A 15,408-nucleotide genomic window follows, 5' to 3' on the forward strand; every position below is an offset into this window, starting at 1 on the left:
AAAATGTTTCCTCTTTTAAAGGACTCCAGTGAACTCATCAATACTCACCTTGAATGGGTGGAGTCACATCTCCATCCAATCAAAAGTCATCCCTACAATTGGGCATGTCACATTCCCATGGGGATAATATAATCAAAAGTTTCCATAGTATTGAATCAGGATTAAATGAAAGGCTGCCCTCACAAGATTGGATCAGGATCAACACTTGACTTTTATGGGGTACATATTAGCTTCAAACTGGCACAAAGCCATTGCTAAGCCATGGTTCCCCTTTGTGCAGGAAAATCAAATTAACTCATTTGATTTGCCCACAAATCCTGACCAGTGACTTCTTCTGAATTCTGTCTCTATCACTGTACAACCTTTCCAGGCACATGATTTGTTTGCCATGCCATGAGACTTCTTATGCAAATCATTAACCCAAATTGACCTGGAAGAGCTCTATAGTTCTTTGGAGGCCTCCATTCAGGCTGTTAGTTAATCACCTTTGAGAATTGTTGTTTAATCAGTTATTAATCTACTTATCTATCAGCATTATCATCATAATAAGATAACAATAACAAACCTTTATTGAATACTTTCCATCCACCACACAGTGTGCTTTGTGCTCTAAGGGCATCATTTAATTTAACCCTCATTCAGACAAAGAAAGTGAGGCTCAAGGAGTTTAAGTACCTTGCCAAAGGCCACACAGTTACTAAGTAGTACACTTTCTTTCTTCTGGCAGTTGGATGGTTACTGCCACAACGAACTTTTTTTATTTAGTCATTGCCTAGTGGATTTATCTTACAGATAAAGCTGCTTTAAAGATGAGAATGTTGAAGTCACCAATTAACTAAAAAGCTTAAATACAACAGCTCACCTGAAATGTGCGTTTCATTTGGTTGGTTGTTTTATCTTAGGATGGATCAGCTCACTGTCTTATATCATGAGAGAAGATCCCATCTGTTTTAGTTTGTAAGCTGTTGGAATGCAACATACCAGAAACAGAACCGCTTTTAAAAAGGGAATTTATGAAGTTGCAAGTTTATAGTTCTAAGGCCATGAAAATGTCCAAATTAAGACATCCAGGGAAAGATACCTTAACTCCAAAGAAAGGGCCAATGAAGTTTGGGGTTTCTCTCTCGGGGGGGAGAGAAGTCTGCTAGCTTTCTCTCCTTATTTTATAATGCTTCCCTGGGGTATTTTCCTCCTGCATCTCCAAAGATCTCTGGCTATGTGGGCTCTGTTGACACCTTCCAAAATGGTTCTCTCTTAAAAGGCTCTAGTAACCAACCCCACCTTGAATGGGTAGAGACACATCTCCATGGAACTATCTAATCAAAAGTTACCAACCACAATTGTGTGGGTCACATCTCCATGGAAACAATCAATATTGAATGATTATTATAATTATTGCATACTTTCCATTCATCACATAGTGTTCTTTGTGCTCTATTAGAAAGCATGGCTTTTCTGGGGTATACAACAGTTTCAAACCAGCACATTTCACACTTTGGACCCCCAAAAGACATATTCTTTCCAAATGCAAAATATATTCACTCCATCACAGTATCACAAAGACTTAAACCATTTCAGTAAAAATACAAATACAATACAAAGTCAGAAACAGTACAAAATCTCAACAAAATCAGCTACAGGCACAGTCTGTCCCAAGGCAAAATTCTCCTCTAGCTGTAGATCTGTAAAACTCAGAACAAGTTAACTGCTGCCTACATACAAAGGAGGGAGAGTCATAGGACATATGTTTCAATTTCCATAGGGATAAATTGGAAGGGACACAGGGGTCGCCAAACCCAAACATTCTGAAATCCTGCAGGGCAAACTCCATTAGATTTCAAAGTCTGAGAGTCATTTATCCTCAGGGCTTTAGAAAGCAGCAGTCCTACCCTTTCCAAGGACCTACACAGCCAACTGGCTCTATCTAAATGCTGGGGTGAGAACTGCAACCTTGAAGGACATTGAGGAGACCACCTTTTTCTCGACTCCACTCTCTCCAAGCAACAGGGCAACACCCAGGCTCTCTGCCATCTCTGGGACACATGCTCAAACACCTCAAAACAATGTGGTGTTAGCAAGGCTCTCTCCAATCCCCAAGTATTCTGGTTTGAATCTGCTGTGTACCCCAGAAAAGCTATGTCCTTTAATCTTCATTTAATATTGCTGAGTGGAATCTTTTTATAGTTTCCATGGAGGTGTGACCCACCCAAATGCAATGGTAATTTTTGATTATTTTCATAGAGATGTGTCTCCACCCATTCAAGGTAGGAATGGATGCTAGTGGAGCCCTTTAAGAGGGAATCATTTTAGAAAAAGCTTTAGAGCCACCAGCCTGACAGAGCCACCAGAACAGACAGAGCCCCCAGGGAAGCCATAGAAGATTCTTGGAGAAAAAGCCAACAGACGTCACCATATGCCTTTCCGGATGAAACAGAAACCCTGAACATCATTGGTCTTTGTAAACTAAAGTATCTTTTCCTGGATGCCTTAATTTGGACATTTTTACAGCCTTAGAACTGTAAACTTGCAGCTTAATAAATTCCCCTTTTTAAAAGCCATTCAGTTTCTGGTATATCACATTCCAGCAGCTTGCAAACTAGAATGCCAAGGAACGTGTTCCACCATCTCCAAGGCCCAGGGCACTGAAACTCTTGCTCTCTGCCTTTGGGATAAATTCACCCTCTCAAGTGAATGGGTGGGTCCACTGTCCTGGCCTGAGGTTTCTTGGCTTCCAACCTTAGCTTCCATGGTTCTGTCTTTTTTTTTTTTTTTTTTTTTTTAGACTGGGTAAAAATTTATCAGAACAATAGAAATTTAAATGGCAATCCAGAAGACATGATTACATCAGATTTTAGGCCACAATGAAAAAAGAGACAGAAATTATCACAGAAGGGAAGGATGCACATTAAAATATGGAGGAAATAGGACTAGAATGCAAAACCACAGAAACTCAGGCATGCATTTGTCCTTTGGGTGTAATTTGCATGTACCAGGCCTGGGGAGTGATTGCAGTAGGTTATTTATGGAAATTAGGAAGGGTGTTAAATCAATCAGTGACAGAAGGAAGGCCTACTAGCTGTTTCTCAGCCATAGAAATCTAATCAGGGCAGAGCTTCAAACATTCTGATTTAAAGGCATCCCAGAGGCTTCTGTCTTTGAAGTTACTTTTCCTTCAATTTATCCCTTTTCTGTCCTTTTTAGTCCAGACTGTCAGTGCTTCTGTTTATATAGATCCCACAGCATGCTTGTTGGTTTTCTATGTAGTAGGCAGGGATTATAATTTATCAGAAAATAGGACTTTCCACAAATCCTTCCTGGATAACTCCATAACTAATCTTGGCTTATTCTGAAGTGGCTGACTTGTTCCATGTTTGGTTAAATCCTCATGTGGGGCACTATTCTCTGGGGTCTCCCTTCCAGGAAGCAAAGAATTCTCCAGATCATTACCTTCTGGTTTCATTGTACTCAAGAGTTCAGTTCTCAACTTCTCTCTATCTTGTTGCATTTAACTATAAGCTGCAATGTGCAGCCAGGCTGCATTTTCCACATTTAGTTTGGAAATTTCTTTTGCTAAATGTACAAGCTCATGGCTTTTAACCCTCCCTTCCATGAAATCCCACTACTTTTTGCCAGATTCTTTGCCACTTTAAAACAAGAATTGCCCTTCTTCAAGTTTGCAATAACACATGCATCATTTCTATCTAAGACCTTTATCAGAAGTGTCTCTGAAGTCCACATTTCTACCAACAGTCTCTTCAAAGCATTCTAGGCCTTCTCTATCAAATATATCACAACTCTTCCAGAATCTTCACCTTATCCATTTAAAAAGCTGTTCCAACATGTTTGGTATTCACAAATCACAGCAGTACCCCACATCTCCAGTACCAAAATCTGTTTTAGTTTATAAACTGCTGGAATACAATATACCATAAATGGAATGACTTTTAAAAAGTAATTTATTGAGTTGCAAGTTTACAGTTCTAAGGCCATGAAAATGTCCAAATTAAGGCATCCAGAGAAAGATACCTTAACTCCAAAGAAAGGGCTGACGAAGTTCAGGGTTTCTCTCTCATTTGGGAGGGAACATGCCGATGTCTGCTAGCTTTCTTTCCTGATTTTATAAGGCTTCCCCAGGGATATTTTCCTTCTGCATCTGTGGCTATGTGGGCTGTTGGCACTTTCCAAAATGGTTCCCTCTTAAAGGGCTCCAGTAAGCAATCCCACTTTAAATGGATAGAGTCACATCTCCATGAAAACGATAAAAAAGATCCCACTCAGCAATACTGAATGAGGATTAAAGAGCGTAGCTTTTCTGGGGTGCATGACAATTTCAAACCAGCACACCATCTTTGTTCTTATCTCAAATAAAAACATATGCCTGAGGCCTTCAATAAACTGGATTCAATCTTGGTATGACCATGTGTACTGAGGCTTCAAAACTTTAGCCATCTGTCTGTACCTGTAATATGTTGGCAATAGCATGGGCTCATTGCAGGGATTAAAGAATACAACAAGCAAGGAGCACACAGTTTAGTGCCTGGCATGTGGTGGATATCAACGTTAGTTGCCTGCTTGCTCCTCAACCTGCTGAGGGCTGAGTGACTGCAAAGCTACTTAAAATGTCTATTGCCATGAAAGTTAAATCCATAATGTATATTTATCTAAAAATTATAGATTAGTCCACTAGAGTTGCTCTAACATATATGTTATCCAAAATTAGTACTGATTTTGCACTTTTTTTTTTAAGTAAGCATTTTTAACTGATTCTGCAAAATTTGACTCAGGAATGTATTCTTGTATGACATTTTTTTGTCTTGCTCCCTCCTCGGCCAAAGCAGTAATAAGCTCTCCTACAGTACAAGAGGCTACAGGAATGAAAAACTGAGCAGAACACTGAAATTCACTGATGAATAAGGTGATAAGAGAAGAATGAAGGTCCTTTTTTCCCTCTTCATGACAGGCCCTCAAGGCAATCTTCCAACCATCACAGACAAAGGAGGGGGCAAAAGGCAGAGCAATATATCATGATTAAACTAAGGGGAAATTCATTTCTTTTGACCCCAAGTACATGATGCTTAAAACCAAGCACACTCTGGTTTGTACAACAGATCTAATTATGAAAAGATGTCTGTTAGCTGATAATATATTTTAATGCCCCCAGGGAAAATCATTATATAAAACAGTCACTATTGAAGAATTCCTTATAAAACTAATGACAATGATGGAATGCACTCTTTTTGTACCCTAGATTTTCGTCTATTAGAAAAGTTTAAAATGCAGGCCAGTAGTACAAAGGATATCACATGATTACTTATGATAAATACAAAGAGCCCTTCTGCATGGCCATAGAATGCCTGCCAACATGGAATTCTTATGGGAGATTGTTGGAATCTCACCTCGCTTTATAAGTGAAATGCAGATTTTGCAAGATGAGGCAAAAGAAACAAAAATAAACCTTAATTTCATCAACTTTCTCTAAGATGGATTCTTACCATGTGTGCTGGTTTGAATTTGTGGACCCCAGAAAAGCCATGCCCTTTAATTCTCATTCAGTTTTGCTGGGTGCAAGTTTTTCAATTACCCATGGAGATGTGACCCACCCAGTTGTGGGTTATAACTTTTGATTAGATGATTTCCTTGGAGGCGTGTCTCTACCCATTCAAGGTGGGGTTGGTTATTGGAGCCCTTTAAGAGTGAACCACTTTGGAAAAAAATACAGAGCCTGAGCAGCCAGAGACCTTTGGAGATACAGAAGGAAAACACTCCAGGGGGAGCTCCATGAACCAAGAGAGAAAGCTAGCAGATGCCGTCATGTTCGTTATGTCCCTTTCCAGTTGAGAGAGAAATCCTGAACATCATCAACCTTCTTGAACCAAGATAGGCATTCTAAGGCATTCCCTGGATGCCTTAGATTGGACATTTCTATAGACTTGCTTTAATTTGGACATTTTCATGGTCTTAGAACATGTAAACTTGCAACTTAATAAATTCCCCTTTTAAAAGCTGTACTGTTTCTAGTATATTGCATTCCAGTAGCTAGCAAACTAGAATATCATGTTTGTTCCACAAGTATCCTGATTCTAATGTCAGGTTGGGTCCACCCATTGTGTCATCTATATATAACAAAACGTGGAGCAGTTCTATTGATAACCCTTAACTCATTCAGCTTACAAATAGTTTTGACCACTACCTGGGTAGAATGCCTGGCACATACAATGCACTTTTTGTATCCTAATGTGGTTTAGCCATCTAGTCTAGACTGCAGTGTCCACATCTTGCTTTGGGGTCCTTATTTCTTAAATGTGTTAATATTTATGGTTTTAATAAGAGTACCTGGTGCATTGTAAGAATTGCATAGATTCTATTACATGTAAATACACACATATGCATATATAAAATGACTTAAAGTTCAGTATTAAGGCCTGAATCATTGGCACTTGATTTCTATGGAAGGCTTTGCTTTTCCCAACATATACTGTAGGATAGATCCCATCTGCCAATCTTCTTGTTAACCTGGGAAATGATGGTGGGATACTGCCCCTCTCTGTTTTTCTAGCCTGAATTCTGTCTTGCATCTCGATTCTCATTCCCAGTTATTTTCTCTCTGTGGCAATATATGGGAGGTTATCAATCTCCTTTGGAAGGAAAGGTAATTTCTGCTTAAAAGACATCCTTCAGTGCACAGCACCAGCATCCCATTAACCCTTTTCTGGAACAGTAGCTCAGAGAGCTCCACGTGAATCATTCCATGAGCCAACACAGAATACAACACACTTTCTTGAATTTATTCTCCCCAAATCTTTCTAAAGAAGGGAAATGTCAGATGGAGCAAAACTGGAACAAAACTAGAGCAAAATTTGGTTTTCTTACTCTTGCCCTTTTTCTGCAGCAATGTACCTTAAAAGTTGAGTGCTTCAAACCACTAAGGCTTGAGGGCACACTGCCACCAGTTATTGGTAAGTATCACTGATTATATGCCCTAAAGTGCTTGACAATAACTACGAGTGATGCTAAGACAGAAATTAAAACAACATATTTTCTCTTCATTCTTTTATTTGTAATTAAAACAAAAAGTATTTTTAGTGAAACTGCTGATTTTAATGTTTTACGGGTGTTAAAGAAATTACACTAAGGTCACAGGGAAGGTTTTAAAGAAAATAAAATAACATACAATTTAATATCTTCTCACTAACATTCACTTGATATCAATCACAATTTACTGTAATCCTTGTCTTATCAGTAAGCTTTCTAGTCTTCATTAGAATACTTTTTTCCTAACTCAACAGTCCTTATCTCTGAGTCAGACCTCTCATAGAGCTGGTATGTTCTGCAACTTTAGCTCCAAAACTTCAGGTCAATGTAGCTGTTAAATTTCTCATGGCTGCTCCTCCCAGATTCCTCCACTTCTCTCCATTCCAGTAAAAAGCAGAGTAAAGGTCTTTATTATTATTTTTAAAATCTCTTTATCACTAGGAACATTCTGTAACTTTTCCAAAATTCGGAATTTGCTTTCACGAAGACTGTGCCAATTTTCACTAATGTCTAAACTTTGACATGGAAGAGATTCATTTAGAAAATTCATTAAAAAGCAAATTAGAACCCCACTTTGAGACATGCCCACCGCATACCCGAGAAAACATGGACATATGCATTGTACCTAAGGGAGCAGAAGCACGTGTGAAAAGACATGTATGGGAAAAGTTATTTTCTCTAAGACTTTAGCTTGTCTGCATTTTGGCTTGCCTGCATTTTTTCATCTTGGTGACAAATATCTGAGTGAATGGTAGAAAGGACATGCTATGGGGAGATAGGAAAATTGAGTTAAAGTTAGAACTACAAAGTTGTGTGTTTGAGGTTTTTGCTTTTCTTCTTTCCTTTCATTGAAGAGGATAGGAATATGTGTTGATAGGAAAACCTTGTCAGGGATAATGAACTTAAATTTTCCCAAAAAACTTTATCTCTCCTTTGAGAAGGTTGGGGGTGGGGGTAGGGAACAGAGAAGAGGAAGGTTGGTGGAAAAAGGTTGAAAGGAAGAAAAACAAAACAAGTAAAGAGAGGGAGGGACTGAGTGCAGGAGCCAGAGAGAGAGAGTGTGTCCTTACCTAAAATATACCAAATGCCTCAAATTAAAGCTTTGAAAATAAGACTATGCAGGAAGCACTTTAAAAAGCCACATTTTTTTTTCCTGCAATACAGGACAACTGAAGTGAGAAAAGGAGCTAAGAACAAGAGGCATGGAAGACAGAGGAAAAAGGAAGGCCAAACCTCACTCCTATCATTCTGCGTAAGGTGCTGAAAGCATTTCTTTATAAAGTGTGAAGTTTCAGTTGAATCCAAATTCCTGGCATTAAAAATAGTGTCAGGGGTTGTTTACGAGAAACAGAATCTTCTCTTTTCCTAAACTGAAGAAAACCCTATGTTTCTGCATGAGATCTTCTCCATCCTGAAAAGCCCAGGCTCTTCTTCCATTCATTTACCAGAAGAGGCTGTAATAACTAGAACAAATGAGCAATTCTCTTTTGGACCAGGCCTGACCTATGATTTATTAGGCTGTCAGAAGGCCCTAATCTACCAATCCCAGCTAAATACCCAATCCATAAATTCTGTCCTTAGAAGCCACTCACACCCATGGCTATCCTCTCTTCCATCATACAGGTATACAGAAGGTCTCAGTGAGATAGGGGTATTGGAAAAATGTTGTAAGATATAATTCCCTAAACATAGAGGAAGACGTATATTTAATAAGTGGTGCCGCCATGATTGACAATCAGTTTGAAGAAAACAAAGCTAGACCCCTACCTCACTCCGTATACAAAATAAATCCCAGATAGCTTTAAATATAATAAAAGAAAGAAGAAAATACTTGAATTATTTCAGGATTAGGAAAATCTTCCTAAATAACACAAAAAAAACTTAAAAAACAACATTTGACTAGATACAGATTTCAAACTCTTGCATAAAAAAATACCACAGAATTCAGACCACTGGTTGGTGCCAGTGAATGCACACAAAAGTAAACATTCAAAATGGCAATACTGGATTTGATGATCTAACACTGCTAAGTATGACTTAATATGATTGGGAACTGCAGATAGGCTCCATGCTGCCCTACATACCTGGGTTTGGCCCCCTGTCCCAAGACCTCTTACCCTTTGATTTTCATGACTTTCTATTTTAACAGAAATGAGTTTAGGGTACTTATCATGTGTGTTTTGTCCATATTTTAACTATTTCAAAAGTGCTCAGAGTATGATGAGAGTGAACATGTCTCGGAATTATTTGTGTAATGAAGAAGAGTAGGGGAAAAAGTAATTATGTATCAAGCTAGAAGTACTTATCCTTAAGATACTTGTGATATTATACCTTTGCATTTTTTTTACTATGAATACATTTATTGGTTAATAAAGTATATAAACATGTTATCAAAATATATTTCTGTGAAAAGAACAAAGGAACAAATAAAAGCGAAAAACAACCACATGAAAATTATGCCTGTTTTCCCCTATCCCCTCCATTTTAGCAGTGAAAAAAAGGATAGGTTTTGCTATGCCACCTTATAAAGGGATTTTTTCAAGTTTTTCAATGTCTTTTTAATAAAATGACATCAATTACTGAAAGCATTACGACCTTCATTATGCTACATAATACTGATACAAAATGTGAATAATACGAAGTTCACTAGATATAATATAAGGTTTTAATATATTACATTTGTTTCTACATAAACAGACTATAAATATATGTGCCATAGCATGTTTTATAGTCATGGTTCCCAGCATCGCACACTATGGTACCAAAGGAAAAAAAAAATACATTTTCTTTTTTAAAAGGGAAAGAACAAGGGCAAAAAACAGTAGAAATAACTTTACATGTTAAAAGTCTAAATAATACAATAGATGTTGTTAGAACTCTGGCTATAAAGTAATTTTGAAGTCTGATTAATATTCATTCAGAGAATGAACAACCCAGGTCAGCTTTTACGGGAGGGTAGATGCCAAATACTAATATACTTGTGGGTGGGGATAGGGCTGGGAAGAAGAAACAAAAGGATAAAATCCTTCCTGAAGTTCTGGCACCACAGCTTGACATCGAATCTACTACATTCAGTCTCAGACATATCACATCATAAAAGAAATGTGGGTATTCATCCAGAAGAAACCAGAGGCTGTTGTTTGCAGGCAGAACTCTTCAACACGACAGGGAGCCTTGGTCTGAACATCCTTTCTTTATGGTGTCCTGAATAAAGGATCAGCCTGGGAGACAAGGAGCCAGAGCTGCATCATTTCCTTCCTGGGGCTCGGCCAAGAGACGCGTAAAGGTCCGGAAGGAACTCTCATTAGGAGTCGGAAACAGCACAAGGAACTCTCATTTAGCCCAACTGGGAAGAGCACGCAAGCTTCTAAAACCAGCAACCCTGTCTGAAGCCTTTACATTTCCTACTAGACCACATGTCCACCTCCATCAGAGTCAAGGCAATACAATTGCAGGGTCCAGTACTTTCTCAGAACAAGCTAACATCTTCCTTTCTACCAATCCAAATCCTCCACTTGACACTTGGCTTTGGACCCATATCCTAAACAAAGCTTCTTAGATGGGCTTCAGTCCATAAAGTCCTGGTCTTTCCCATCTTCAAGACCTAAAGCACCAACATTGCTTGGCTTACTTCTTGTTTTAGAGGTGTCAACTCCCTTAGACAGACTACTATTTTTTTGAAGATGGAATTTTTTCTTGAATGTCTTTTCTTATAACCTATGGGTGAGACCCACAGTAAGGCGCATCATAAATGCTCTTTAAATGAATGAAAAGAGAATAGGTCAACACTGGGAGAAGACACATAAACATTCTTAGGTCAGAAGCATCTTCTCAGGAAATGCCTAGGGGGCTGGCTCCCTGCAGTCTGAGGTCCTCTTTTTGAAATGAAAATCAAATGTGGCTATTTCCTGATAGTGGAAAGAACAACACTTGAAAATCTGAGCAGCACCTCTCATGTGATTTCCAGTCGTGGGGGACGTGAGTGTCTCCTTTTAAATAGGAGAGCTCAGTGTGGTCCCAGAGTCAGGCTGGAGAATCTGGTCTGCACCCCTGGCTTGTGGTCCAATCTCCACTAGCTTTAAAAGTTCTGCCTCCTCACTGGAGTACACAGTGGTGTCCGTGTCATCGGAGTGATACCCAGACTGGTAGCCACTCGTCTGGTTTGAGCCTTCAGATGCCACAGACTCCTTGCTTTTGCAGGGCATCAGCCCACTGTAGAAGAAATGGCAACCAATAAGTTGGTAGAAGAAAGAAAACAGTTCTTTGGCTTCTACTCTAACCCATTCCCAACCCCATGTGGACTATAATCTCCTTGGAAAAGCCAGCTGCCTCTATCTCCCAGTTGTTAATCAACATATCAGGTTTACTTGGACAATGTCTATTTGTAGGTACTAGCATGAATTACTAGCTGCAGATAAGTCCCCTTCTTCATGTTCAAGCCTTTCAAGCCTCAGACAAGATGAAAGGCAGTTCTCCTGAGTTATGCAAAGGCTCCGACCAATGGAACATTTTTATGGCCTTGCAGACTGACAAGTTTGTATACAGTGATAGGGGCCAAAGAGACTCATGATATTAAAGGAAATTGGGATGTTCAGAAAGTTTACTTGTGCTTTCTCTACACTATCAATTAGTCAAGGCATGTGTATGGTGTTAATAAAGTTCTTGAAGAACGTGAAACTTTAATAACTCAGAGTATGTGTGTAATCAAGCTTGACATGTCAAAGCCTGCTTTTTACTCATCAAAACCACGTTGTTTGGAAGGACTGAGGACCCAGATCACTCAGCAGCAACCAGAGAATGTTTTCAATGGCATGGAATCCTGACAGATGGTAATCATGTCAAAGCTTAGAAATGCAGGCTCTGTTGATCTAAAACTGCAGAATTAGCGCTTTCTCAAGCCACTAAGATGCAGTTTATTTCCCCTCTTAGTAAGTGTTTTACCCAAATTAGTATCTTAAAAATTGCTGATAGATTACATTTATTCCATGTTTGTATATGAGTTAAAGTTATTTCAAATGATTACAAAGGTAATTTTTCTATCAGTGCATCTCCCAATAAAACTAGTTTAGAGTCACCAGCAATGGCATGGTGCCTCGAACACAGCACTTCCTCAACACATCTTTTTTTGAATTAATGAATGAAATATATTATTGGCTCTCACAAGTGCTCATCTCAGGCCTTGAAGCAAACAATAAAATCACACAGCAGCTCACATTCATGCTTTCTTTTATGTGAGCATCACCCAATAATCCATAAGTGTTCCCATTTTGTATAAGAGTGAGATAATAAGGAGATCAAAATCTCTATTCTTACCTAGAGTGAATCCTCTAGAAATAAATAACTACTTTGTCTCTTATTATTATTATAAATAATGCTTTTCTTTTATTTGTTGTGCTAAAAGTAGGTACACCTATTCAAAGCAACTATAGGTTCCTACTGAACCCTATAGGGGAAATCATACATGAAATCAAATTTAATACTTTTCCTATAAGAAAAATACTTGATAATAACTCAGCCAATAATATTTAGGTACATTAAAGAAATAGATATTGGCTTATTTCTACATCATACTCCTTAAGTACAGATGCATGAATTCATATACAGATTTACAGAGTCTTCAGAATCCACAAAGATTTTAATCATCTGAATAGCTTTTGAAATCACATCCAATGACCTCTTTGTTATCAAACCAATACCATACAAACTGCTAACCACAGCAAAGACCCTTAGAAGTTCTCTGGTATTCATAAATTCTCATAAAAACCAATCAGATCCATGAATTTATTTCAGATTATATTTTAGACTTGCCACTTGGTTCCTCTGTTTCGCTTGTTTTGGCTCTGTAATAGTTAATGGCAATTTGCCCCACCAACAAAGACAACTAAAAGGGAAAACTGCATCAACACTGAAAATCATAAATTCCTTCCAAAAATTCCTGAAAACCTCAGTCTTACCTAAAAGATGGAACTAATTTGGTACTGTCTTCCAGTGTTTTCAGCTCTTCTGACGCGAGAACCATACCACTGTCCGTCTGGTTGTCCTTTTCGAGAGGCAATGAAATGGCACAGTTGATTAAGAGTAAACACTGACCAACTATTTAACTAAGCTGATTTCTTAGCCATTTACCAGAAAACACAATCAAACATCCTATAGCGGGAGGTAAGGGTATCATGGCCATACATTACATAGGCTGCAAAAGGAGAGAGCTGTTTTATAGAAGTAGACGTAGGCCTGGCTCAAGAGAACAATTTAGGAAGGAGCTGAGGAGGCCTTTTCCATCCCTCTTTTTACAATGATGCCGTTTGCTCTTGAGTGAAATTCAGGATAAAGCTAGACTATCTCGAACCTTGGACTAGGGGTTTTACTTATTGAAAAGGGGGTTCAATAAATTCCATTCCCATAATGACCCCATGGCTTATACCCTCAAGGACGGCCTTATAATGAGGCTCCAAAACTCTAATTCTTAAGCTAATATTTATCTAGCTAATATTTCATTCTTTCTATTATTTCTAAGACTATTTTTAAAAGATGTACTTACATCTGGGATTACTTTTATTTCTGGTTCTTCCAATGGGATATCTTCAAATGTTTTTACACTCACAGGCCGGCTCTTTCTCTTAGTGTTCTGCAGATACTGACTGCAAAAGAACAAATATTTTTATTTTAGTGGTGGTATATTTGGCTGCAGATACCACAAGTGATACCTAAGTTGATTATCTTTCAACCACACGCTTAATAGTGACCTTCAAAACTTCCTTTAGAAAAAGAAAAACAAAACAAAACAAAATCTTTCTCTGCTAGCACACATTAGAGGCTTAATTTCCTGTGAAAAGCCATTTAAAAGTATAATATAACTGAGGGGCCTAGATGAGCCCCCACTCTTTTGAATCATACTTTTGAGGTCCAGGGTTGGACTAAAGACAATAACAGCAGACTGAGTGATCATCTTCCCTCTACTTGGCTTCCTGATTGCATACAATTCCTCTATTGAGCCATGACATATTACCAAGTATATCACATCTTTCTGGCCATCTCCTAGAAAAGCATTTCTAGATAATAAGACTTACAGAGCAACTACTCAATGCAAGATGGGCACAGGAAACACCTGGAGGCCTCACTGAAGCATGCTGAACCCAGCAGGGATCTGAAGACAACCATCTCTTTCTACCTTTAATAGAGACTTGATGTGCAGAGGGGGAGGTGGGCTGAGTCTCACCATCTCCTATTTTCAGTCCATGGAGTTTCTAGTCTCAGGAAAGGGCAGTGGTTCAAGTATCTTGAGCTATTTTGTCTATTTCAGACTCTGCCAGTGAAACTTAGGCAAACCGTGAATATTTCTGGGCCTTTGATTTCTCTAACTTAAAAACGGATTGGCAACAACTAATAAGGATATTGGAGGATGAATGAGGTGATTAATGCTGAGCTTCGAGTTGTTAAGTAAGATGATGCTCTACCTCTCAAAGCTTGTTTTCCTCCTTTGAATTTCAAAGAGCATTCCAGGAATCCAAAGACTAAGATGACTTGTCAGACAACAGATCACATGTTCTCTGGAGGTGACCCGCTCTACCATGTCACTTTGGGTGAGTCTGGGTGATCCTGTCAAAATCACTGACAATTCAAGTGGAGAGAAGGGAAGACTTTTTCACAGGAACAGCCCCCTGGGACAGGCAAATGCACTCTTCCACTTACCATAGCCTACAACCTACTACAAGCTGCCTTCTGGACCTGCTGCATAGTAGCCTTGCCAAAGGAGGAGAATGGAAGCTGACTCTCCCTCCCCTGCCTCAGGAAGCAGGTTCCTCCTTTTACTGAGAGGAGAGTATTAGGTTTACCAGTGATATTCTCACTCAGGTAACTCCGCAGTAAAGAGGGCATGATATATAGGGAGAAAGTCCTCTTTCACCTAGGCCCAGTCTCTAGAATAGTTGGTAACCAACAACCACTGGTACAACAGTCAATCATTCATTCATTCACTCATTCAGGCAGCCCTTACTGAGCATCCATCACATACCAGGCACTGCACTGAAGGCTATTCAACCATTATCTCATGGGATCTTCACAATGGTACCTCTCTAGGGGAAGGGATCATTATCCCAACTTTTCAGATGAACAACTGGGGCATGAAAAGGTTAAGGAACTTGTCAAAATCCACACAGCTCCAAAGTTTGGATTATTATTTTGAGGACAATGAGAAGCCATTGAAGGGTGTTTTTTGTTTTTTGTTTTTAAGCACGGGATTAATAAGGTCTAACTTGACCTTTAGAAAGAAGACTCTGGCTATTAAGTAGAGAATGGAATGAGAAGAGTAAAACCAGAAGCAGAGAGAACAATCAGGGGGCTGCTGGACTCATGTAGAAAAAAGAATAGCCCGAATAA

General features: G+C 38.9%; 1 protein-coding gene across 5 annotated transcripts in view; it reads right to left on the bottom strand.

The window, feature by feature from the left end:
• Window positions 1-7,020: 7,020 nt before the first annotated feature.
• Window positions 7,021-15,408, bottom strand: part of KDR (kinase insert domain receptor) — a 47,864-nt gene continuing 39,476 nt past the window's right edge. For 4 of the 5 annotated variants that reach the window (XM_077136898.1, XM_077136896.1, XM_077136897.1 and 1 more), the window contains exons 28-30: window positions 13,571-13,670; window positions 12,987-13,072; window positions 10,136-11,244 (exon numbers count right to left, since the gene is read on the bottom strand). In XM_077136898.1, the coding sequence (XP_076993013.1) occupies window positions 11,025-11,244; window positions 12,987-13,072; window positions 13,571-13,670 (406 nt within the window). In that variant the 3' untranslated portion in view covers window positions 10,136-11,024. Of the gene's footprint in view, window positions 11,245-12,986; window positions 13,073-13,570; window positions 13,671-15,408 lie in introns of all 5 variants that reach the window. The other variant, XM_077136895.1, reaches the window with a different exon arrangement.

The sequence above is a fragment of the Tamandua tetradactyla genome, chromosome 19 (genome assembly GCF_023851605.1).
Source record: "Tamandua tetradactyla isolate mTamTet1 chromosome 19, mTamTet1.pri, whole genome shotgun sequence".
Taxonomy (NCBI): domain Eukaryota; kingdom Metazoa; phylum Chordata; class Mammalia; order Pilosa; family Myrmecophagidae; genus Tamandua; species Tamandua tetradactyla.